The 25,578-nt window shown below is 38.1% G+C and overlaps 1 protein-coding gene across 1 annotated transcript in view; it reads right to left on the reverse strand.

Annotated features, from left to right (window-relative positions):
• Positions 1 to 25,578, reverse strand: part of STARD9 (StAR related lipid transfer domain containing 9) — a 124,984-nt gene that overhangs the window by 45,418 nt on the left and 53,988 nt on the right. Inside the window, 9 exon segments of the mRNA XM_043554113.1 lie at positions 312 to 409; positions 592 to 801; positions 1,209 to 1,306; positions 2,486 to 2,553; positions 11,298 to 11,370; positions 13,008 to 13,077; positions 22,306 to 22,418; positions 24,196 to 24,257; positions 24,346 to 24,378. Of these exon segments, the coding sequence (XP_043410048.1) occupies positions 312 to 409; positions 592 to 801; positions 1,209 to 1,306; positions 2,486 to 2,553; positions 11,298 to 11,370; positions 13,008 to 13,077; positions 22,306 to 22,418; positions 24,196 to 24,257; positions 24,346 to 24,378 (825 nt within the window).

The raw sequence follows: 25,578 nt of genomic DNA on the forward strand, positions 1-25,578 counted from the left end.
ATACATCAACATAAACTCAAAATAAAAGCAATAAACACAGAAACTTTTAAATGATCTCCCTTAAGGTGGCAGTGGTACACCAGGGATGGCCTCAGAGAAGTATCTAAAATAAACTATTCAAAAAGGCAACTGAAATGGAGTCAGTAAAGATATGGGAGAAGGGTATGACTCTGAAACAAAGAATTTCACTCTTTCTTTATTTGGAGAAGGTCAGGCAAGTTGAGGTGACTGTAAGGAGAAAGAAATCAGTGAGAGAATAAAAGAATTTAATGTAAACAATACCAAACCAGGACTTCAAATAAAGGTCTCACCTCATTTACCCGAGGCTTGTTGACGATGTGTTTGGCATTAGATGCATATCTCAGTGTGCTCATGGTCTCACTGTAGCTAGTATGTGCAGGAGACACAGCTGAGATAGAAGGAAAAAGTTAAAAACAACACCAAGCCCTTCCGACCCAGCCTGTAACCACTTGCCTTACTGCTATCGTCCATGCTGTATTATGAGACCCTTAATGAAGCAGGTGGTCATGGCCCCTTCTCTGAGGCAGAGTACCAGTCCCAACACAGAACCAGCTCCAGCATCCCACTCACTGGCAACCATGATAGTTTTGGAGTTGCCGCCAAGGCTGTCCTTCAGCAGCCAGGTCAACACGGAGTCCCGGTATGGGATATAAGACTGCCTCCGAGAGGGCCCCCCTCCACTGCTCGTCCCAGAAGGAGAGCTAGGGATCCCACTGTCACCACCATCACTGGCTGCACTGTTGAGGCTCTGGCAGCTGCTGAATGCTTGAGAATTCTGGGCTTTAAAGACAAAAAAATAATAAAAGTGGAGGGAAAAAGGAATCATGAAACACACGCAGTAAAACAATGGCTGGAGAACACAAATTTAAGTATCACACTTCCTAATCCCTCTCTGCATATGATAGGATGCTACAAGTTTGAACCCTGAATCAGACTTTGGACTCATGACATGGAGTATCTGAGTCACATGATATTTCAGTCTCCTCTCTTTTTGAAACGAGAGGGATGGGAGGATGACCATAGTGTTCTCACAGACAAGTATCAATTATTACGATATTCACCCAGAAGCTAAGTTTATAAAAAAAGAACCTTATAAATGTCTATCCCAGCTTGACAAGATGAAAATATAGGAGTTATTTTCCAAAGTCTCCCTCCCACTCTGATGATCCAGTCTATCAGCAAAATACCTAAAGTGGAGATGACAATTCCCAGAGTCACAAGAGACTTGTTGATATTGGCTCCTTCAGTAATCCGGTCCTTACAGTAACTGGGATCTGCTCTTTCACTAAATAATCAATGAAAAGAAGAAGAAAAACAAACAGGAAGACACTGTCCTTATAATACTGCTGAAAGACACTATCCATTATGTTGTACATTATGTAAGAAGCCCACATGATAAATTCTTTTTAGAATTCAGTGCCCGAAAAAGTATTACCATCTTGTAACCAACTGGCATTCTTCCACTTCTCAGGCAATAGAAATCAAATAATTCATTTCATTTTTATTTTGGCTGCCAGAGCACTTTCAGCTAACTAATGCTCATTTACAGTAATGATATTAGCATAGATTTTTCATATACTCACATCTGCCCAATCTTTGTTTTAATTTCACCTATTAATGGCTTTATGGTATCTGGGTCGTTATCTGCCAATTGTTTTAAATTTCTTTTTTAAGTCAATGGGAAATATTGAAGATTCACACTTCCAGGTGCCTGATATAGTTTCTTTCAGAGAGCATTTCATTTTTTTCTCCCAAAATGCCAGAGTTGCAGCTGACAGAGACAACACTTCATTTTTAAGGGAATGATGTACCATAGTAATAAATTAACAGTTTTAAAATAAGAAAATTTGCTTTATCTCATCTCACACTTTTGTGTGTGACCACAGAAGAAAGAAGACTTTCTTCTCTCTGAATATACATGTGACTACAATCCATGCTTTCTTCTAATACTTAGAAGGTCGTATCTTCTCCTCTATGCCATGGTATTTTTATAAGTTTGCTTTCTTTTTTTTTTTTTTCCAGTAATGATAGGCTGCATGAAACCAATATTAAGTCAAAGAAAAAAAGTATACTAAACCGGTTACTTCCACTTAGAGCAGTGGTTTTTCATCTTGACTATACACTAGAATCACCTGGGCAGCTTCAAAAACTACTGACGTCTGCACTGCCTCTGGTGCCACTAATAATGCTATTTATTTGATCAGAGGTGAAACCCAGGCACTGAGAATTTTTAAAGGCCCCAGGTGATGTTAATAAGCAGCTAAGATTTAGAACCCCTGACATCGGAGATTTTGCAGCCCCTAGAAAACTATAATTTCTTAACATGGCATTCAACAATTTGTTTCTTTTATAATTTTCTCAGGATGACTGATATGTGGAAAAGGTGGAACAAGTTTATTCCCTGTAAAATGGGCAAGAACAAGGTCAAGGGATTAATTCCCCTTGGCTCTGAAATCCTAATTACCTGCCTGCTAGGTCCACAAGGTTGATCTTGCTAGCAATTTCAGAGGGGAGGTTGTTCTCCAGGATTGCCTAAGGAGAAAGCACATTTAAAGCTTGTCATTTGGAAAAGTGTAGTATTTCCCCCTTAGACACCCTCCCTGAACAAGATGATATTCTGGATTTTTAGCCAAATAACTCAAAAAAATCTGTATATGAATGTGCTCTGAACCAGATGAGCTCTCAAAGTTTGATAAGTCAATCAGTAAGCTCTGGGTCCTTACTTCATTGAAAATAGAGCAGGACAAAAATTTAAAAAAAAAAAAAAAAAGGAGGGGGGTGCCTGGGTGGCTCAGTCAGTTGAATGTCCAACTTCAGCTCAGGTCATGATTTTGCGGTTCATGGGTTTGAACCCCATGTTGGGCTCTGTGCTGACAGCTCAGAGCCTGGAGCCTGCTTCGGATTGTGTCTCCCTCTCTCTATGCCCTTCCCCTGCTTATGTTGTGTGTGTGTGTGTCTCAAAAATAAATAAACATTAAAAAATTAAAAAAAAAAAAGAAAATAGAGCAGGACTTCCACAGTGGGCAAATCCCCATGAGGTCCTCTGAGCACAATTTTCAGAAGTACCAGAAATTTTAGTACAATTTAGCAGGCAAATGCTTGACTCCCCTCCTGGGGACTGACTCTCATCAGCAGAGGTCCACAGCAGGTGTAGGGCCCCCAACTGGAGTCACAGCATGTTCACTTACTAGGGCAAGCACTCTACCTATGTTCTCAATTCAGGAGCATCCAGCTCTCAAGAAAAAACCTATTTTTCCTTTAAAAAAAAAATTAAGTGTAGGGTTTTGTTGTTTTATTTTAATGTTGTGCATCGATCACCAAAATCCAGGAGGGTTTTTTTGGGTGGGGGGTGTTTTTCATTTTAGAGAGAGAGAGAGCGAGCATGTGTGAGCAGGGAAGAGGGGGAGAGGGGGAGGGAGAGAATCTTAAGTAGGCTTCACGCTCAGCATAGAGCCCGACACAGGGCTTGATCCCACAATACTGGGATCATAACCTGAGTGGAAATCAAGAGTCAGACACTCAAACAGCTGAGGCACCCAGGTGCCCCAAAATCCAGTTTTAAAACATTTCCAATAACTCCCCAAGCTCCCCCAAGTCAGAACACAATCAATCTCCATTCCTATCCCTTTCCCCAGGCAACCACTCATCAATTTTCTACATATAAATTCGTCTTCTCAGGGGCGCCTGGGAGGCTCAGTCCGTTAACTGTCCAACTTCAGCTCAGGTCATGATCACGTGGTTCATGGATCTGAGCCCCTCCTAGGGCTCTGTGCTGACAGCTCAGAGCCTGGAGCCTGCTTCAGATTTTGTGTCTCCCTTTCTCTCTCCCCCTCCCCTGCTCACACTCTCAAAAATAAACATTAAAAATTTTTAAATTTGTCTTCTCAGTATATTTCATACAAATGGAATTATACAATGTCTGGCTTCTTTCACTGTGCATAACTATTTTGAGATTCATCCGTGTTGAGGTATGTATCAAGAGTTCATTCCTTTTTATTGCTGAGTAATATTCCATTATATGAATATATCAGGTTCAACTTATCCCTTCTTCACCTCTTGATTGACATTTGGATCATGTCCAGCTTTGAGCAATTACAAGTAAAGCTGCTATGAATATTTGAGTCCAAGTCTTTGTACAAACATACCATTTCTTTTCTCTTGGGAAAAACAGCTAGGCATGGAATGGCTGGATCACATGGTAGATACATGTTTAAATTCTTTTCCAAAGTTGTACCATTTTATATTCCAACTGGTAATATAGTTTTTTTTTTTTATGAAATTTATTGACAAATTGGTTTCCATACAACACCCAGTGCTCATCCCAAAAGGTGCCCTCCTCAATACCCATCACCCACCCTCTCCTCCCTCCCACCCCCCATCAACCCTCAGTTTGTTCTCAGTTTTTAACAGTCTCTTATGCTTTGGCTCTCTCTCACTCTAACCTCTTTTTTTTTTTTTTCCTTCCCCTCCCCCATGGGTTCCTGTTAAGTTTCTCAGGATCCACATAACACTGAAACCATATGGTATCTGTCTTTCTCTGTATGGCTTATTTCACTTAGCATCACACTCTCCAGTTCCATCCACGTTGCTACAAAAGGCCATATTTCATTTTTTCTCATTGCCACGTAATATTCCATTGTGTATATAAACCACAATTTCTTTATCCATTCATCAGTGGATGGACATTTAGGCTCTTTCCATAATTTGGCTATTGTTGAGAGTGCTGCTATGAACATTGGGGTACAAGTGGCCCTATGCATCAGTGCTCCTGTATCCCTTGGATAAATTCCTAGCAGTGCTATTGCTGGGTCATAGGGTAGGTCTATTTTTAATTTTCTGAGGAACCTCCACACTGCTTTCCAGAGCGGCTGCACCAATTTGCATTCCCACCAACAGTGCAAGAGGGTTCCCGTTTCTCCACATCCTCTCCAGCATCTATAGTCTCCTGATTTGTTCATTTTGGCCACTGTGACTGGCGTGAGGTGATACCTGAGTGTGGTTTTGATTTGTACTTCCCTGATAAGGAGCGACCCTGAACATCTTTTCATGTGCCTGTTGGCCATCCGGATGTCTTCTTTAGAGAAGTGTCTACTCATGTTTTCTGTCCATTTCTTCACTGGATTATTTGTTTTTCAGGTGTGGAGTTTGGTGAGCTCTTTATAGATTTTGGATACTAGCCCTTTGTCCGATAGGTCATTTGCAAATATCTTTTCCCATTCCGTTGGTTGCCTTTTAGTTTTGTTGGTTGTTTCCTTTGCTGTGCAGAAGCTTTTTATCTTCATAAGGTCCCAGTAATTCACTTTTGCTTTTAATTCCCTTGCCTTTGGGGATGTGTCGAGTAAGAGATTGCTACGGCTGAGGTCAGAGAGGTCTTTTCCTGCTTTCTCCTCTAAGGTTTTGATGGTTTCCTGTCTCACATTTAGGTCTCTTATCCATTTTGAGTTTATTTTTGTGAATGGTGTGAGAAAGTGGTCTAGTTTCAACCTTCTGCATGTTGCTGTCCAGTTCTCCCAGCACCATTTGTTAAAGAGGCCGTCTTTTTTCCATTGGATGTTCTTTCCTGCTTTGTCAAAGATGAGTTGGCCATACGTTTGTGGGTCTAGTTCTGGGGTTTCTATTCTATTCCATTGGTCTATGTGTCTGTTTTTGTGCCACCAACTGGTAATATAGTTGACAAGAACTTCAGCTCCTACATAGCAGGTCATGATTTAGTACAATCACTCTTTTAAATTTAGGTATTTTAGGGATGCCTGGGTGACTCAGTCGGTTAAGCATCCAACTTCAGCTCAGATCATGATCTCACAGTTCATGAGTTCAAGCCCCACACTGGGCTCTGTGGATCCTGGAGCCTGCTTCAGATTCTGTGTCTCCCCATCTCTCTGCCCCTCCCCAGCTCGCACTCTGTCTCTCTCTCTCTCTCAAATATAAATAAACATTTAAAAATAAATAAATTTAGGTATTTTAAAAGGTGGATAGTGGTATCTCATTTGATTTTAACTTTCACTCCCTTAATGATTAATAATGTCTGCATCTTTTCAAGGGCTTGATAACCATCTATATATTTTCTTTAGTGAAGTGCTGGCTTAAAATTTTTGCCCACTGTTGTAAGTTGTTTTCTTAGAGTTTAGATAGTTCTATATATATTATGGATACAAGTCCTTTATCAGGTATGTTTCACAGATATATTTTTCCTATCTGTGGCTTTTTAAAAATTCTCTTAATAATGTCTTTCAAAGAAACGTTTTAAATTTTGACCAATTGCAAATTTCAATTTGTTCTTTTGTTCAATTTATCGAAAAACCCTTTGCCTAATCCAGTATCACGAAGGTTCTCCCAAGTTACCTTCAAATTTAATAGTTTCAGGCTTTACATTTATATCTATGGTCTAGGTGGAGTTAATTTCTGGATAAAGTGCAAGGTATGGATTACAGTTGTTTTCTTCTGGTTTTGGTGTGGGTTTTGTTTTGTTTTTTGGTTTTGTAGGGTTTTTTTTTTTTTTTAACATATGGCTATCCAATTGTCCTATCACCATTTGTTGAAAAGATTATACATTCTCCACTGAATTGTCTTTGCCAAGTTTGTGAAAAGGCAGTTGCCTGTACATAGATTTATTTTGGACTCCCTTCTATTCCATGGATCTATTTGTCTATCTTAATGTTAATGCCACACTGTCTTAGCCTTTTATTTTTACCTTAAAAATATTTTTGTTAGGGTAAGTTCCAAACATATAGGACAGTAGAAAAACAGTATAATGAGTTCTCAGGTACCTGTCAATGTATGGCCAGGCTCACTTTGCTTATATCCCCACTATTTCACCACCTGCATTATTGTGAAGTCAATTCATCACTACAATTTCAACTGTAAATACTACAGTATGCATCTCTAAAAAACCCTTAAAAAACCCAACCACAATACCATTGGTATACCTAGAACATTATCAACAATTCCTCAGAGCATCAAATATCTAGTCATTGTTCAAATTTCCTATTCAATTTTTTTTTAGTTTCTTTGAATCAGAATCCAACTAAAGTCCTACATATTATGATTAGTTGATGTATCATTTTTGTAAGGTAGAGAACATTAAATGTGAATGTGCCATAATTTGTTTTTCCAGTTTTATTGAGATATAATTGATATACATTGCATAAGTTTAAGATGTATAACATAATGATTTGATATATGTATATATTGCAAAACAATTACCACAATAAGTTTTGACATCCATTACTTCACACGATTACATTTTTTTTGTCCTTGTGATGTGAATTTTTAAGATCTCTTAGCAACTTTCAAATAATAATCTATCATTGTTAACTCTAGTCACAAAGTTGTACTTTACATCCCCAGAACTTATTTACCTTACAACTGCATACTTTAGCTTTATTCAATATATGGTTTATACTGGAGAATGGTCTAGGTGCACTTGAAAATGTATTCTAGGGGCGCCTAGCTGGCTCAGTCGGTGGAGCATCTGACTCTTGATCCCAGGGTTGGGAGTTTAAGCCCCACTTGGGCGTGGAGCTTACTTTAAAAGAAAGAAAGAAAATGTATTCTGTAGATGTTAAGTGTTAAATGTCAGGTCACATTGGTTAATAATGTTGATCAAATCTTCTATATCCTTGCCAATTTCTGCCAAGTTGTTCTACCAATTACTGAAAGTGGATTACTGAAATCTCCAACCAACTGAACTGTCTATTTCTCCTATTTCTTCTTACATTTTAGAGCTCTACTGTTGGAAGCACATACATGTATAATTGTTATAACTTTTTTTTTTAACATTTATTTATTTTTGAGAGGCAGAGAGAAACAGAGCACAAGTGGGGGAGGGGCAGAGAGAGAATGAGACACAGAATCCAAAGCAGGCTCCAGGCTCCACAGAGCCCAATTCAGGGCTCCAACTCACAAACCATGAGTTCATGACCTGAGCCAAAGTCGGACCCTTAGCCAACTGAGCCTCCCAGGCGCCCCTAATTGTTACATCTTTTTGATGTACAGACCTTTTATCATTATTAAATGTCCCTTTCTGTCTATAGTATTTGTCTTAAAATTTATTTTTTGCCTGACATTAACATAGTACTGTAAGTCTCTTATGGTCACTATTTGCATGGTGTATATTTTTCTATCCCTTTACTTTCAACATACTTGTATCTTTGGATCTAAGGGCTGTTTCTTGTAGACAGCATACATATAGTTGAGTTCTGTTTTTATCCAATCTGACAATTTATACTCTCATCCAATCACACTTAATGGAATTATTGATGTGTTCAAAACTATTTCTACTCTATTTATTTTCCAAATGTCTCATATATTTTTTACACCTCCGTTCTCTCTTCATTGCCTTTTCTGTGTTAAATAATTATTTTTAGTATGCCATTTTAATTTCTGATTTTTTTTTTAACGTTTATTTTTGAGACAGAGAAAGACAGAGCATGAACAGGGGAGGGTCAGAGAGAGAGGGAGACACAGAATCCGAAACAGGCTCCAGGCTCTGAGCTGTCAGCACAGAGCCCAACGCGGGGCTCGAACTCACGGACCGTGAGATCATGACCTGAGCCGAAGTCGGACGCTTAACCGACCAAGCCACCCAGGAGCTCCAAATTTCTGATTTTTGAATTACATTTTTTGGCTACTTTCTTAGTGATTGCTCTACAGATTACAACATGCATCACAACTTATCACAATCAACTTCAAAACAATACTAACTTAATTCCTATAAATATAGAAACTTTGTTTGAATAGATCTCCTTTTCCTTCCTACTCCTTTGTCCTATTAGTGTCAATATGTATGACAATGTATGTAATGTATAGTGATTATAATACAGCATTATAATTATTGTTTTTACAATCTTATTTTTAATAACATTAGGAGAAAAAATAAATATATTTATGTAGCTTTTTATATTAGCCCACATATTTTCTATTCTCAGCACTTTTCATTTCTTCTTGTAGACTTAGGTTACTGATATTACTTTCTTTCAGCATGAAACATTTCATTTGGTTTTCTTATAAGGTAGGCTTGCTAGCAATAAATTCTGGGGGTTTTTTTCTTTTCTTTTTTATCTAGGAATGTTCTTATTTCATCTTAATTTTGGGAAGTTAGTTTTGCTGCACAGAGAATTCTTGATTGACAGTTTTATTTCCTTTCAGTACTCTGTTTTCTGGAGTCCAATATTTCTGGTGAGAAGTTGTCCATTAATCATATAATTGTTCTCTTATATATCCTGAGTCATTTTTCTCTAGCTGCATTCAAGATTTGCTTTTTGTCTTTCAATAATTTGACTAAGATGTGTCTAGGTATGAATCTTTTTATATTTATTTTACTCAGAGATTTCAAAATACTTCTATCTGTACATTAATGATTTTCAACAAATATTGGAATTTTTGGCCACTATTTTTCAAATTTTTCTTATGCTTATTTTCTTGTGTCTTTCTGGGATGTCCATTACACTTATGTTAACACATCTGCTGTGGTCCAACAGGTCTGTGAGGCTCTGTACTTTTCTCTTCAATCTTTTTACTCTCTTTTCTTCAAAATGTTTGATTTCTACTTGTCTGTATGCAAGTTTGGTAATTCTTCAGCCATCTCATATCTACTTGAGTCCCACCAGTAAATTTTTTTGTTTCAGTTATTATACAGCTCAATTCTGGGACTCCCATTTTATACAACCATTTCTAGGATTTTATTGAAATTTTCTAGAGTCACTGGCATCATTAAACAATTTAACATCTGGAGCACTTAGAATCAATTTCTACTGACTGTTACTGTTTGTTTGTTTGTTTGTTTGTTTGTTTGTTTTTCCCCCATGGCCATGAGTTGTAGTTTCTTACTTGCTTTTGCATGTCTAATATTTTTGGTCGAATACTAGCCATTTTAGATAATATACTGTAACAACTCTGAATTCTGTTATTTTTTTCCCCCTTGAAAGTGGCAGTGGTTGTTGGGTTTCTCTCATAACTTGCCTAGGCTAAAAATTTATAAAATCTGCCTCCCCAGCAATATATAGCCAAAGAATTCTCTGTTCAGTTTTTTCCTTTAGTTGTTTTTACCTCTAAGCTTGGCCTTTTGGGGGCCATTCTGTGTCTACCTAGCTAAGTATTCCACAAAAGACAGGTCATAAATTATAATCAAACATCTTGAGCCAATAAAATCTCTATTCTCTGTTAATGGATGTATGTGTGGGCTGCGGAATGCATTAAAAGTTCAGTTTTAGGTTTAGGTTCTGTTCAATACAGGATATGTGAAGATCTTATCAAGTCTGCTATGGCTGCATCATCTTCCAGAACTTCCTGTTAAATCCCCATATAATTTGCCAGTTCATTTCTTGCCTGAAACAGACTCACAACCTCACTCTTAAGGGAGCTATTGATCTCCTGTTCCTTGCCATCAAGAGCACCACCCTAACTTGAAAAAGGTCCAAATCATGTGAACTCCTCTAGCAGCGGTAGCAACAAAGGTGTTGGCTTTCATGGCCTTCTGTTCCCTCACTCAACTACCTCACTGACAGAGACAGGTGGGGATAGTAACAGCCTAAGGCAACACACCACAGGTTTGTACTATTCTTACCTGCAATTTGGTAGTTTTCTTAAACAAATGTGTGGTTTATTATATGACTCTGGTCTATTTTTAGAGAGGAGAAATGGTTATTTTGGCAGTTTTGATCAGGTTTATAGTTGCTTTTGAGGGATAGGATTTGTTGATCTCTTTACTCCATCCTAATAGAAGTAAATCTTCAACCTTTTCATTTTACCGCTTATATTTATTTCAGTCTCGCTCCTTGTTTTATCTTTTTAATGTTTATTTATTTATTTTGAGAGAGAGAGAGTACATGGAAGAGAGAGTTGGGAGGGGAAGAGAGAGGATCTCAGGCAGGCTCTGTGCTGCCAGTGCAGAGCCCGACATGGGGCTCGATCCCACAAACCATGGGATCATGACCTAAGCCAACATCAAGAGTTGGACACTTAACCAACTGAACCACCTAGGTGCCCCTTGCTTGTTTTAAATGCTCATATTGATCACATAGATGTAAAAGTGTTTTGAAATGTTAAAAGTAAATATAAGTTGAAGGTATTTTGATTAGTTTTTATGAAACTGCCTCCACCCTTTCTGGTGTAGAGCTTAGTAGATTGTATGTAGGTCCTCCTTGTGACATTAGATCACAGTAAAGGACCTGTAAATGGAAAGGTAAGAAGAAAGGAAAAGAAGTAAGAAAAGACAAGAAAGCCGTCAAAAGGGACTGAGAAAGGAAGAAATCTAAGCAAATAAAGGGGTAACCAACCTGTGTATAGTAGATAGTGAAGATGGCATGGGATCTGCTGCTGGCTTCATGAACATGAGTGGCTGCTGTGATTCTGTGTACATAAAGGAAGACAATTAGGATAGGTATTGTTTATGCACGGTGGATCCTTAAGAATCCATGGGGAACACAAGAAGTGTTAGTGTCGAGGTTCACAGGTGAGAATCACAAAACATCCATATTTAGTCCAGTTTAGTTAGGAGAGTGGTCCAAAGATGGCAGAAGCAGCATTCTAGGTATGGATATCTGAGAATAAAAGGCAGTGTAGCGTCATATTAAACCACATTAGGACATTTTTAAGCAAAAGCAGCAAAAATCAGAGTTGAAAAGGGGAATACTAGAGTGTCGCCAACCTGGAAGAATATCCCCAAAATCGACCCATTTAAAGAAAACAAGAGGAAATAGAGAGCTTGTTGGAGACGCCTCAAAGAAAAAGTAAAACGTGATTAAACACTAAATATTAATGTTGTAGTGTCAGAAAGGGATTTGAAATGAGATCCTGAATTATGTCAAAGTCATACTTAAGCAAGGTGGAATGCATAACCTCCTTTAGAATTCATTGAAATATTAATCCTTAAAGTCAGAAGAGTCTTCCCTTCATCTAAATCTAAGTCAATCATGTTTCAGTTTAAGACCATCTTACTGACTTCTGTTCTCAGAGGAGCTGGGGAATGGAAGAAGAGTCAAACTTCAAAGACAGGTCTCATGATTCAAGGATAAAGAGGAAAAAGTGAAGCCTGACACTTAAAGATCAAGGAACACAGGGTATCCTGAAGACCAGAATCAAGTGCCTGCAGGATAGTTCCATGAAACCCAAGGAGTAGAATGTCAAACTTAAAGTTCTTCTTTTGGGGCTCCTGAGTGGCTCAGTCAGGTGAGCATCTGACTTCGGCTCAAGTCATGATCTCAGGGTTTTTGAGTTCAAGCCCCATATCGTGCTCACAGCTGTGAGCACACAGCCTGCTTCGGATCCTCTGTCCTCCTCTCTCTGCCCCTCCCCTGCTTGCATGCTCTCAAAAATGAGTAAAACATTTTAAAATTAAAAAATAAAGTTCTTCTTTTATGGTCAATTAACTTGGACATGCTATTAATAGGGTAAATAGAAGACTAAATCCCAACATTTTTCCCAGGAAAAAAAGTCTGTTCTTTCAGGCATATACTAGTAACAGTCTCAGTATTTCCTGGTAACCAACGATATGGAATGTTATCACAATTTACAATAGCTTTTAGGAGAGTCTACAGCACTTATTCATAGCAGATTCAAAACAGTCTTTTTTTAGGTATCCTTTACAAATATATCAAACTAGAAGAAAAATGGTTTTCTGAAACATTTTAAACTATACTGGTTCTTATCTCTATCAAGCCTCCAGAAAGAACAATGCAGGCAAGAATCTTTCTTTAGTCAAAATAGCAAAAGTTGTGTATTATAAGACAAAGCAGAGAGTAACTCTGGGCTTACTGCCTAATATTATTATATCCAGAACAAACTCCAGCCTATCTACTAGTGAGAAATGCATGAAATCTTAGCTACTGCCCCTTCCGCTGGGTACATTACTGTACTGAGAAAGGTCTCCTGATGGTGAATGTGGGAAGCTACAGAGAGAAGTATAATCATATACTCCAAAAGGGAGATGAGAACACAGGAAAGAAGAATGAGGCTGAAAGAAGGACAGCAACAAATAAACCTGTTACCTGTTTGCTATTCCCTCCTCCAAGAGTTGAATTACTTGCTTATAGTTGGTAACTACATGTTGAGATAAACCTATCAGATTTGTGAGGGAGGAAAAAACAAAATAAATAAAATGTTTGATAAAGTTTAACTTCTTCCTGTAGGTCATTAACTTTATCCTATTTTATATAATTTGATAGACAAGAATAAGAGACCTTGACTAAATTAATTAAGATAATAAATTAAATCCACAAATATTTATTGGAAGCCTATTGTCAGGCATTATAATAGGCTCTGGAACCACAGGTCTCTGCCCTCACAGAAAATATAGTCTAGAATTCATACAGTGGTTCTGCTAACAACAACAAAAACAACAGCAATTCCTTACAATTTAGCTACATAGAGTATAAGAAAAGATTTTATATTCCCTCACATTTGGCCCTCACAAAATTTCTGAGGTAAACAGATGCTATGCACCCCACCAGATGGCAGACTCAATTTGGCATGCAAAACATACAGTACACATGTCCCTATGCAAACACGGTTTACAATCGTAAGAAGTTATACTATACAAAACCATATGGCCAAATGCCATAGGAGTAGAAGAGATAATAAATGCTAAGGCGATCAGAGGAGTGGCCAGGGCAGGCTCCATGAAGGAAGTGAGACTTGAATTTAGTCACTGAATAGGTAGGCTTTAGATAGGTAAAGAGGAGCTTAAGGATATGAAAGCAAGTCTTTATGGGTTGTTAGTGACCAAATCAAAAAGTGCCTTCACAACTGAGTCAGAGATTCAGGAAAAAAAGTAACTTCATTGGCTCATTGCTGAATACAATTAGGCTACAAATTAGCAAAGCAATTTCAACACTGACTCGATTTCTTTATTTTATTTTATTTTTTTTTTCAACGTTTATTTATTTTTGGGACAGAGAGAGACAGAGCATGAATGGGGGAGGGGCAGAGAGAGAGGGAGACACAGAATCAGAAACAGGCTCCAGGCTCTGAGCCATCAGCCCAGAGCCTGACGCGGGGCTCGAACTCACGGACCGCAAGATCGTGACCTGGCTGAAGTCGGACGCTTAACCGACTGCGCCACCCAGGCGCCCCTGGATTTCTTTATTTTAAGAAATTATTGGTAAAGCCACAATGAGATATCACCTCACACGTGTCAGAATGGCTAAAATCAAAAACACAAGAAACAACAAGTGTTGGCAAGGACACGGAGAAGAAGGAACCCTTGTGCACTGTTGGTAGGAATGTAAACTGGTGTGGCCGCTATGGAAAACAGTATGGAGGTTCCTCAAAAAATTAAAAATAGAACTACCATATGGCCCAATAATTCCACTATTTACTCAAAGAATACAAAAATTCTTTTTTTTTTAATTTTTTTAAATGTTTCTTTATTTGGAGAGGGAGAGAGAGAGAAAGAAAGAGAGAGAGAGCATGATCAGAGGAGGGGCAGAGAGAGAGAGAGAGAGACACAGAATCCGAAGCAGGCTCCAGGCTCTGAGCTGTCAGCACAGAGCCCGATATGGGGCTCAAACTCACCAAACGTGAGATCATGACCTGAGTAGAAGTCAGATACTCAACTGACTGAGTGACTCAGGGGCCCCAAGAACACAAAAATTCTAATTTGAAAAGATATATGCACCTCTCTTTATTGCATTATTTACAACAGCCAAAATATGGAAGCAGCCCAGGGTCCATCGATAGACGAATGGATAAAGGAATTGTGGTATAAGGGCGCCTGGGTGATTCAGTCAGTGGACATCCTACTCTTGATTTCACCTCAGGTTATGAACATGGAGTTGTGGGATCAAGCCCCAAGTTGGGCTCCACACTGAGCATACAGCCTGTTTGGGATTCACTTTCTCCCTCCCTTTGCCCCTCTCCCCTGCTTGTTTTCTCTCTCTCTCTCAAAAAAACAAACAGAAACTGTGGTGTGTATATATATATATATATATATATATATATATATATATATATACATACATACATACAATGGAATATTGCTCAGCCATAAAAAAAAAAGAATGAAATCTTGGGGTGCCTGTGTGGCTCAGTTGGTTGAGCATCCGACTTCAGCTCAGGTCATGATCTCGCAGTTCATGAGTTCAAGCCCTGGGTCAGGCTCTGTGCTAACTGCTCAGAGCTTGGAGTCTGCTTTGGATTCTGTGTCTCCCTCTCTCTCTGCCTGCTCATGCTCGCTCTCTCTCTCTCTCTCTCTCTCAAAAATAAATAAACATTAAAAGAATTTTTTTAAAGAATGAAACCTTGCCATTTGCAACAACATAGATGAAGCTAAGAAGTATAATGCTCAGTGAAATAAGAAAGAAAAACACCATATGATTTCACTCATATGTGGAATTTAAGAAACAAAACAAAATAACAAAGGGGAAAAAAAGAGACAAAAAAAACCAGACTCTTAAACTATAGAGAACAAACTGATGGTTATCAGAGGGGAGGTGGTTGGGGAGATGGGTGAAATAGGTGATGGAGATTTTAAGTACCCTTATCGCGATGAGCCCTGGGTGATGTATGGAATTGCTGGATTATTACGTGAAACTAATATAACACTGTATGTTAACTATAATGGATATAAACTAAAATTTAAAAAATAAGATTTTTTAATGAAATAAAATAATAAATAAAAAAGAAATTATTATTATTTAGATGTTATAATTAGTTTTATGGTTATGTTTTTTTTTAATCTTTATCTTTTAGGGCTACATACTAAAATATTATAGATGAATTGATGTGACATATACAATTTGCCTTAAAACAACACAGAATGAGGGAAAGTAGACAGGAATATAAGTAGAACAAAACTGGCCAGGGGTTAATGATTATTGTAACTGGGTGATAAATACATGGGGGTTCATTATATTAGCCTATTTTTGTGTGTGTTCAAAATTCTAATAAAAAGTTTTAAAAATTGTGGTAATGGTAAGTGAGATAACACAAATCAATCCTTCCAGTACAGACTATTAGAAAAATCTGGACAAGTAATATTAAAGACATACGTTTTGAGGCACAGAGGGATACCCAGATATTAAAAATTTTCTGGCCATATACTGGGCGAAGACGAAAGCCCAGAGAAAAGAGGCCAGCATCTGGGGACACTTTTCCTCTGAGGTCATTTGCCAGATCTTGAGGGGATATGACTCAGAGCAGTTCCCTTGACAACCTCACTGGTCTAGAGAAACCCAGACTGGAGTCCAGATCCCACCCACAGTTGCCCTATAGAACACCACTTGAGCTGGAAACCCAAAGGGCTAAAACACAGGAATAAAAGTTAGAAGTACATAGCCTTTGAAGGGTTTGCAACGCAGCTTTGAACATTGCCAAAACTTAAATTGGACTGAGGTGATTCTGGATCACTAGCATATGCAGAAACCTGGACAAATAAAGAGAAGTCTTCTGCACAGAAAGATACCATTGTCCTACACCTTCAAATTATTTCTATAAAAAAATTTAGCCAACACTATCTGGCACAAAATTGTAACAAACCAAACATCCAAGTAGATCTGGCAATAAATAAATGAAAACCAGCAAAAATAATAGGCAATATAAAAGAATTATTCACCATGATCTAGTGGGATTCATTCCTGGGCTGTGGGGCTGGTTCAACATTCGCAGATCAATCAATGTGATACATCACATTAGTACAAGAAAAGATAAGAACCATATGATCCTGTCAATCAATGCAGAAAAAGCATTTGACAAAATTCAGCATCGTTTCTTAATAAAAACCCTCGAGAAAGTCGGGATAGAAGGAACATACTTAAACATCATAAAAGCCATTTATGAAAAGCCCACAGCTAATATCATCCTCAATGGGGAAAAACTGAGAGCTTTCCCCCTGAGGGAAACACGACAGGGATGTCCACTCTCACCGTCGTTGTTTAACATAGTGTTGGAAGTTCTAACATCAGCAATCAGACAACAAAAGGAAATCAAAGGCATCAAAATTGGCAAAGATCAAGTCAAGCTTTCACTTTTTGCAGATGACATGATACTATACATGGAAAACCCCATAGACTCCACCAAGTCTGCTAGAACTGATATATGAATTCAGCAAAGTCGCAGGATACAAAATTAATGTACAGAAATCAGCCGCATCCTTATACACTAATAATGAAGCAACAGAAAGACAAATAAATAAACTGATCCCATTCACAATTGCACCAAGAAGCATAAAATGCCTAGGAATAAACCTAACCAAAGATGTAAAAGATCTGTATGCTGAAAACTATATAAAGCTTATGAAAGAAATTGAAGATACAAAGAAATGGAAAAACATTCTGTGCTCATGGACTGGAAGAATAAATATTCTTAAAATGTCACTACTACCCAAAGGTATCTACACATTCAATGCAATCCCAATCAAACTAGCACCAGCATTCTTCTCGAAGCAGAAGAAGCAATCCTAAAATTTGTATAGAACCACAAAAGACCCCAAATGGCCAAATTAATATTGAAGAAGAAGACCAAAGCAGGAGGCATCACAATCCCAGACTTTAGCCTCTACTACAAAGCTGTAATCATCAAGACAGCATGGTATTGGCATAAAAGAATTTTTTTAAATAAAAATTTAAAAAAATAATAATAGGCAATATAAATGCAAGAAAAATTCAGACCTTGGGGTTATGGTAACTTTAAAGTAACTCTGCTTACTATTTTCAAGGAACTAAACGCAAGATTATAAAACTTCAAAGAAAACTGGAAATTGTAATGAAAGGATCAAATGGAGATTTGGGAAATAAAAAGTACTACAGTGAAAATAAGAATTCAGTATCTAAATTTAATAGCAGGTTAGATACAACTGAAAAAAAAAAGTGAGTAGAAAGATAGGTCAGAATCATATACCCAAAATAAAGCACACAAAGACAAAATATAAAAAATATAGACAAGAGGGTAAGAATCATAGCACAGATAAGGAATTGGTCTAACATACCTGTAAGTGGAGTTATAGAAGGAAAGTAGTGGGAAAAAAGCAATATTAGAATAAATAATGACTAAAAAATATCCACAACTGATAAAGGGTCATTAAACAACAGACTCAAGAAGCCCAGCATGTGCACGAGGTGGACACCCACATGAGAAAGAGGACAGCAATGGCAAGGAGACAGATCACATGTAGGAAGGTAGATCAAAGAAGTATCTCCCCTGTTAGATAAAGGAATTACAAATATGAAAAGGGAGAAATCCAGAACGAACTGTGTTGTGTTGGACTGCAATTAAAGGTACTGGTGTGAACACAGATTACTTAGCTCTGTCCACTCAGAGGGACATTTGGGCATACATAGCACCCAGACCCTAGCTTCTAAATATTATTCTCCACTAAAAAGGAACAGGACTCCTGGGAGAAATGGCTGATTCCAAGACTGAGGCAAAGAAAGTAGATGCGCCTGAAATATCTCTGTGCTAGAAAACAAGGAGGTGCTCAAAAAATAACAGTGATGTGTCAAAATGTCACAGAAGTGTACTCAAAGAGGATTCCTGAGTGCATCAAAATAAAAAAATCACAGTAAAAGAAGATAACCCATAGGATAAAATAGGAAACCATGAATCTAAACTGAAATAAATAAATTGAAAGTTAGATGACGATGGGGTATGTACATGATTTCACAGGACTGCCCCACAAATACTTGTTGATCACAAAAGGAAAATAGCAATTTCAGAGTGAAAAAGGCTGGCATCTATCACCTTAAAAATTATAAGTAATGGGACACATTAAAATTGTATACTACTTGATGGCTGTCAAAGTTCATGAAAGTTAAAGAGACCAAGGAAACTTTCCAGACTAAAGAGTCCCAGAGAGACAAACTAAATGCAATCTGTGATTCTCAAATGGGCAATTATCAGGATAGTTAGGGAAACTTAAATGGGTTTTAATGATTAGATGGTAGTAACATGCCAAAGTTAATCTCCTGATTTCGGTGGTTGTGCTGTGATTATACAGGAGAACATTCCTATTTGGAGGAATGGAGGGAAAATACCCTAAAATAATCAGGGGAGATGGGTCATTAGGTTCGCAATTCACTCTCAAATAGTTCAAGAAAAAAAGTTCTTTACACTGTACTTGCAACTTTTTAAAAAGTTTAATTTGTTTCAAAGTTAAAAAACAAAAAATTTAGGAGTGCCTGGGTGGCTCATTCAGTTAAGCATCTGACGGTTTCAGCTCAGGTCATGGTCTTATGGTTCGTGGGTTCAAGTCCCAAATTGGGCTCTGTGCTGGCAGATCACATCCTGCTTGGGATTCTCTCTCTCTTTCTCCCTCTCCCTCTGCCCCTCCCCTGCCCATGCTCTCTCTCCCTCTCAAAAAATAAAAAATAAAAAAAACTCTTGGAAAACTTTTAGAAAAAAAAGAGAATTCCCTTAATCTGCTAAGGCAATGTTTCTCAAAGCTGGTCCAAAGACTGAGGCCAGTTCTCAAATTGTTACTGGTATGTAATGAGATAGAAACAGAAATGAGAGTTTTAAAAACTTTTATAACAATATGACAAGTGATTTTATATCTTTTGAATTCGTAAAAAGAATTTGAGCTTATAATCAAGATGTCTTTCTCATTTTTCTAGTAATTCATCTTTTTTTTTTAAGATTTTATTTTTAATCTCTACACCCAAGGTGGGGCTCAAACTCACAGCCCCAAGATCAAGAGTTGCATGCTCCTCCAACTGAGCTAGCCAGGCACCCCTAATTCGTCTTTACTTTATCAAGGTTTTGGTTTGCCATAGATTGGAAATTTTTTTTTAAACCTGGTCCTATATTTTTGCTATATTTTTATAAGTGTGTGATAAATAATATTTATTAAAAACAAACACTATTGCAAATATCATACCTAATGGTAAAATGTTGAAGTTTTCCTCTGGGGACAAGATTAAATACTGCTAGCACTTTAATTTAATATGGTACCAGAGATCCTGGTAAGTGCAGAAAGGCAAGAGGAAAAAAGGTTTAAGAATTAAATTAAAAAAAAAAAGAATTAAAAAAAAAAACATGTAGATTGAACACATAGAGTATTAAAAAATCTTTTTTTCAGAAACCCAATTACCTACCTCCAACACCTTCTACTTTGCACCTTATCCCTTTATGTTAAGATAAAGGCCAAGGCAAAAACATAATACTGTCCTTTTCTCACTTAGATAATACTTCAGACCCTATAACCACTAGCCTCTGATGTGTGCTTTGGGCAGAACTTTGTACGTTTCAGATTTGAACTTAATCTGTCATCTAATTAATAAACTTTTTAATGGAAGGTAATGGGCTACCCCCTTCCTTTCCTTTGATTTAGACAACTCTCAAGTTTCAGCTCACAATTCTGAACTAGAAGTGTAAGTTCTTATATTTTCATATTTCCTATGGCACCCTGAATAGTATAGGCATCTAGTAGGTACTCAATAAATTCCCAGAGAATTGGTTTCAAAGCAGAAACCACTTTCCACTTTGGAATCACATTCACAGAATGTATGAGCCCAAAGATGGAGGTACACAGACACGTATATAGGCAGGCAGATAGGCAGATAATGTAAATAAATGAAGAAAGCAAATGTTTCAAAAACTAAAAGTAAAAAGTTTGCTGTAATGCCATCAGAGAGTAGTAAGGGGAATAATAGTTCAGTGTGACTATTCAGAGTCTTGGCTTCCAAGGCTGGTTCTGTACAACTTAAGTTCAAGGCTCCTTCATTGAGAAATGGAAGGAATGTTGACCTTTATTTGTCATGATTTGAGAAAAATGCCGATCAACTTTAAGAAACATGTAACCCAAAGGATCTAAGAGACTTTTTGCTGAGTTAGAATTATTTCCTACCAACCATCCACCCTCCCCCTGAGGGTTCACTCCATGAAGGTATCCAAAAGAGCCCTGAGATTTCAGTCCGGATCCTGTCACTGACCTTGGGTATATGACCCACGCTGAATGACTATGCATAAGTCCCTACCTTCTCCAGGTTTCAGGTGCAATGCCAATCAAAAAATCTATGATCACAGGTCTCCCTGATGTACAGGATTCTGTCCCACTCATCTCCTCCTATTCTAGGCAATGTTCCCAGTTCCAACCATGCCCCAGTGAGCTGTGTGATTTGGGAATATCCTCTAGCTTCTTGTAGCTTCATTTTAGCCTTTGTGCAATGGGAACAACTGGACTGTGTCTGAGGTTTCCTCTACTTCCCCACCACACACACACACACACACACACACACACACACACACACATTAAAATAAAACACAAAGGTGAGAAACTGTGACACTACTGCATCAACGCCTGATCTGCCCTCAAAGTATTGTTTTACACAGAAATACATATCCACACAGTTTTACAGAGTAAACTCCACTGGCTCTTAGGAAAGCAAATGGCATTTTTGTTGTTTCTAGGCTGCTGTTTATGATGGAACATTTGGGAAAAGACAAAGATAGCAGAATCAGTGACTGGTACACCTCCACTGGTCATGCCCTGGTCAAAGAAGAGACCAACTCTTGATGTCTGATATAACTCTCTTTTGTCAGGATTTAAATTAGCATATCTCTGAAGGAATAGGAGCATAGAATTTGAGTGTTATTTTTATAGCGGCCTGAAAGGGTAAAAACTTCCTCCACAAAAGAACACAACTGTTTCTACTTAACATTAAGATCTAGCCTAATGGAATAAGACAAATGGTACCAAACACCAAGTATCAGCACTCAATGAGGAAGCAGTTCTGACCCATGCTATGTGTGACATCTCCTCATTTCCCTATCACCACCAGTGGAAGAGAAAGTACTCAGAAAAGGAGAATGCCTGACCTAGGAGTCAGTCCAGGCCCTGCTGGACCTGGCACCACAGACCCAACCTTATACCATGCCACTTTCCCTCTCATCCACCATGCTTTAGACACATCGGTCTCCTTGTAATCACCCAGCCCTTCTCTCAGGGCTTTTGCTCACGGTGCTCCTTCTACCTGAGTCACTCTCCCCCTTGCTACACCATTCTTCACGTGACTGGCTTCTGAATCTCCTCACATAAGTGTTTCCTGACCACGCTATGCAGATGGACTGCCTACACTGCCCAATGCTCTTTTCCATCATGACATCTATTTATTTTTTATTAGCTTTTTATCACTACTTTAATTGTTTGTTTTCTGCCTCACCCCCCACAAGACTATAAGCCTGCCTCTGAGGGCAGGATTGTCTTTTTTGTTTATTGCTATATATCCAGCATCTAGTACAGCAGGTGGCACATAGTAAGTATTCACTATACATCTGTTAAATGAATCAGTGACCATTAGGAAAGCTTCTCAGAATTCAGTTTGGTCTCAGACTTCCAGGACCACAGTGGCTCACCTTGTACATAGGGCCCCATCTCTGGGTGCTCCCTGACCCGCAGACTGTAGGACTTTTTTTGATCAGATTGCTTCAGCAGATCCCGCACTCGTTCATTATAGATTTCCAGAAAACTAAAGACATGTAGAACAAGGCACGTAATTACATTTTGAAAAATGGGGACATCTTTTCAAAATTACATTGTGAAAAAAGGCAACATATTAGATTTGGAAAAAAGTAGGGGAAACACTAAGCCAAGAATCAGAAGGTTCTAATTCTTGATCTAGTTCTACCTCTGACACTCTAAGACCATGACCATGCCAAGGAGCCCCACTGAGTCTCTTTCTACATGTGCACAATTGTGCTGCTAGTGTTAGCTGTCATCACTTGACAGTCTTGGGTTTACAATGTCAGCGCTGACTCAAATTTAGCCTTCAAGAGGCTATTTCAGCATGGTTTTAGGATGCTGCCACCAGCCTATATCTTGATCAGGCCACCATACCGCAAAGTCTAAAGGCTTATTTCTTAAGTGATTTGCAAACATGATCTTTGAGCTCTTATTATTCTGTGATGGCATCTTGAGAGCCAGTGTTGAGCAATGAGGACAGTTAAATGAATAAGATTCTGGTCCCTACCCCTAATTTAAGTAGGACAATTCTCATTTCACCTGTTTTATACACAGCAATTCTGGTTAATATATGCTGTATCTTATAGGTATCTACTAGCATTTCATTCCTTTTCAAAATAATAACAGAGCTGGGCATCTGGCTGGCTCAGCTGGCGGAGCATACAACTCTTGATCTTGGGGTTGTGAGTTCAAGCCTCATGCTGGATGTACAGATTATTTAAAAATAAAATCTATAAAATAATAACAAAATAGCTACAATTCTTAATTAAAATCAGCAAAGATTTTGTTAAATAAGAAAACATAATTTGGATGTAAATTTTAATAAATAAAAAATTAAAAAAAAGAAAAAGAAAACAAACTTCTCACAGAAAGGTCTTCCTCATCAGAACACAGATGTTTGCCTGTGAAGCCGGTGACCAGAAAAAAAGGCTCCAGATCAGAGCTGAACACTATGCACATTCTTATAAACTGTTTCTTCTTAACCTTCCCAGATTTGGACACAGGAATCCCAGATGTCTCTCAGAGTAGTGGTTCCCAGATTTCACGGCCAATAAAACATTTAATATATAAGTACATGCTCACAGACACACATATACATGTCTAAAAATTTTACTTTGCAAACTTAAAAAAATGTATAAATAATGTTCACTATCATTTAATTTTTAAAAAGGGCATTTATTCTTTTTGGGATGATAAAATGTTCTGGAATTAGTAAGGATAACTGCACAACCTCATAAATATAAAAAAAAAACATTGAACTATACACTTTGGAGGCATGAATTTTATGGTATATGAATTATATCTCATGTTTTTTAAAAAGGACACTGAACACCAAAAAAACAGAATACCAAAAATTAAGGGCAATTGGAAACCTTGCACCAACATTTTCGCTACAGGCTGGTTAAAATTTCATATGGGAGTAATCAGCACTGTCTTGGAACTAGAGCTTAGGAACTACTGACCCAAAGAACAACCTACTGGAGCTGGAAGAGGAATTCCAACAGCTGGTGTTAAACTGTAAGGAAAGTGAAGAAAAGGAACCCAGATAGCCAGGGCAAGCTGGTCCACAGGAAACACCTGTTTAAGCCTGGGGATAGGAATTAAGATTCCTACAACCCAAAGATAAGTATGTTTCTCATCGCTCTATACTGCAAAATATTTCTGCTGTGACTTTTCTCCATTCCTCTAGATGACTCTTGAAGCAAAGAGAGAACAGCTGAACATGCTACAATTTGGAGTAGAAACGGAAATAGCTTAGGCCCTAGGGCCTGACAGGTTCTTACCTTACTTTTATCCTACAAGAGGGAGGCAGTGGGGCATAGTCTTCCTCCCTGATGAAGAGACCCTGCACAAACCAGAGGGTTGGAGTTCACTGAAGGGAGTGTACAAAGGAGGTGTACTTTGAGAGGATCTAGTCAAAATAGAATCTATACCTCACATATCCGTGGCGTCAACCCAACAGAGGCCTAGAGAAGAGAAGAAAGGAAAGCATTACTGTTCACTTACAGTGAAGCTCTCCCACAACAACCAGGAACCAAGGTTGGCAGGGGGATGGGCACATGGGTTCCCTGTGCTACCTCTTCGTTTTAGGCAGGTTCACTGGAAGTATGTAAAAGATTCTATTTGCCTGTGCTCTCAGGAGACACTCACGGGAGGAATGTACCAGCTGAGAGGCAGATCACCACCGTAAGAAGGAAGAGTGGAGAAGCTAACAAACACAGGTACCTACTTTCATGCAATAAAGATTACATCCTTCTTGGATAAACCTATTTACCACGGTGGGCCCTCCCAAAACACTTCTATCCCTACACATAGAGAACTAGAATACATGGGTGTTTAAAATATACATTTAGGGGGCACCTGGATGGCTCAGTTGGTTGAATGAAACTTTGGCTCAGGTCATGACCTCACAGTTCGTGAGTTCATGCCCCACATTGGGCTCACTGCTTTCAGTGCAAAGCCCACTTCGAATCCTATCTCCCTCTCTCTCTGCCCCTCCCCTGCTTGAGCTCTCTCAAAAATAAACAAACATTAAAAAAATTAAAAAATAAAATAAAATACACATGGGGGGTCTGGATGGCTCAATGGGCTAAGCATCTGAATCTTGATTTCGGCTCAGGTAATGATCTCCCAGTTCATGGGATCCAGCCCCACGATGGGTTCTTCATTGACAGTGCAGAGCCTTCTTGAAATTCTCTCTTACTCTCTCACTGCCCATCCTCCCACACTCTCTCTCAAAATAAATAAATTAAAAAATAAAATAAAATAAAGCACACATTTAGGGAAAAGTAGCTTCCTTTTTCATTTTAGACCCATTGTTAACATGTATGTAGGTTAAAGCTTTTATACCCGTGGTGTAGTCGGCATTTTCTTTTCATTTCAAATACATAAAGTCACACTAAACACAGACATAGTAGCAATGCGCTGAGCCCAAGGCAGCAGGGGTAATCTTTTTTTTTTTAATGTTTATTTTTTTTTAGGTTGTCTTTCTACTTTATTATTTTTAGCACAAAAATGTTTAATTTTAAGGAAATCCAATTTATCTGGTTTTTTTTTCTTGCCACTTGTGATTTTGGTGCAGTATATCTAAAGTCATTGCCTAATTCAACATCACATTGATTTACTTCTATTCTGTTTTGTTTTCCAAAAAAAACCCTACAATTTTA

This window comes from Prionailurus bengalensis, chromosome B3 (assembly GCF_016509475.1).
Source record: "Prionailurus bengalensis isolate Pbe53 chromosome B3, Fcat_Pben_1.1_paternal_pri, whole genome shotgun sequence".
In the NCBI taxonomy this organism is placed as follows: Eukaryota; Metazoa; Chordata; class Mammalia; order Carnivora; family Felidae; genus Prionailurus; species Prionailurus bengalensis.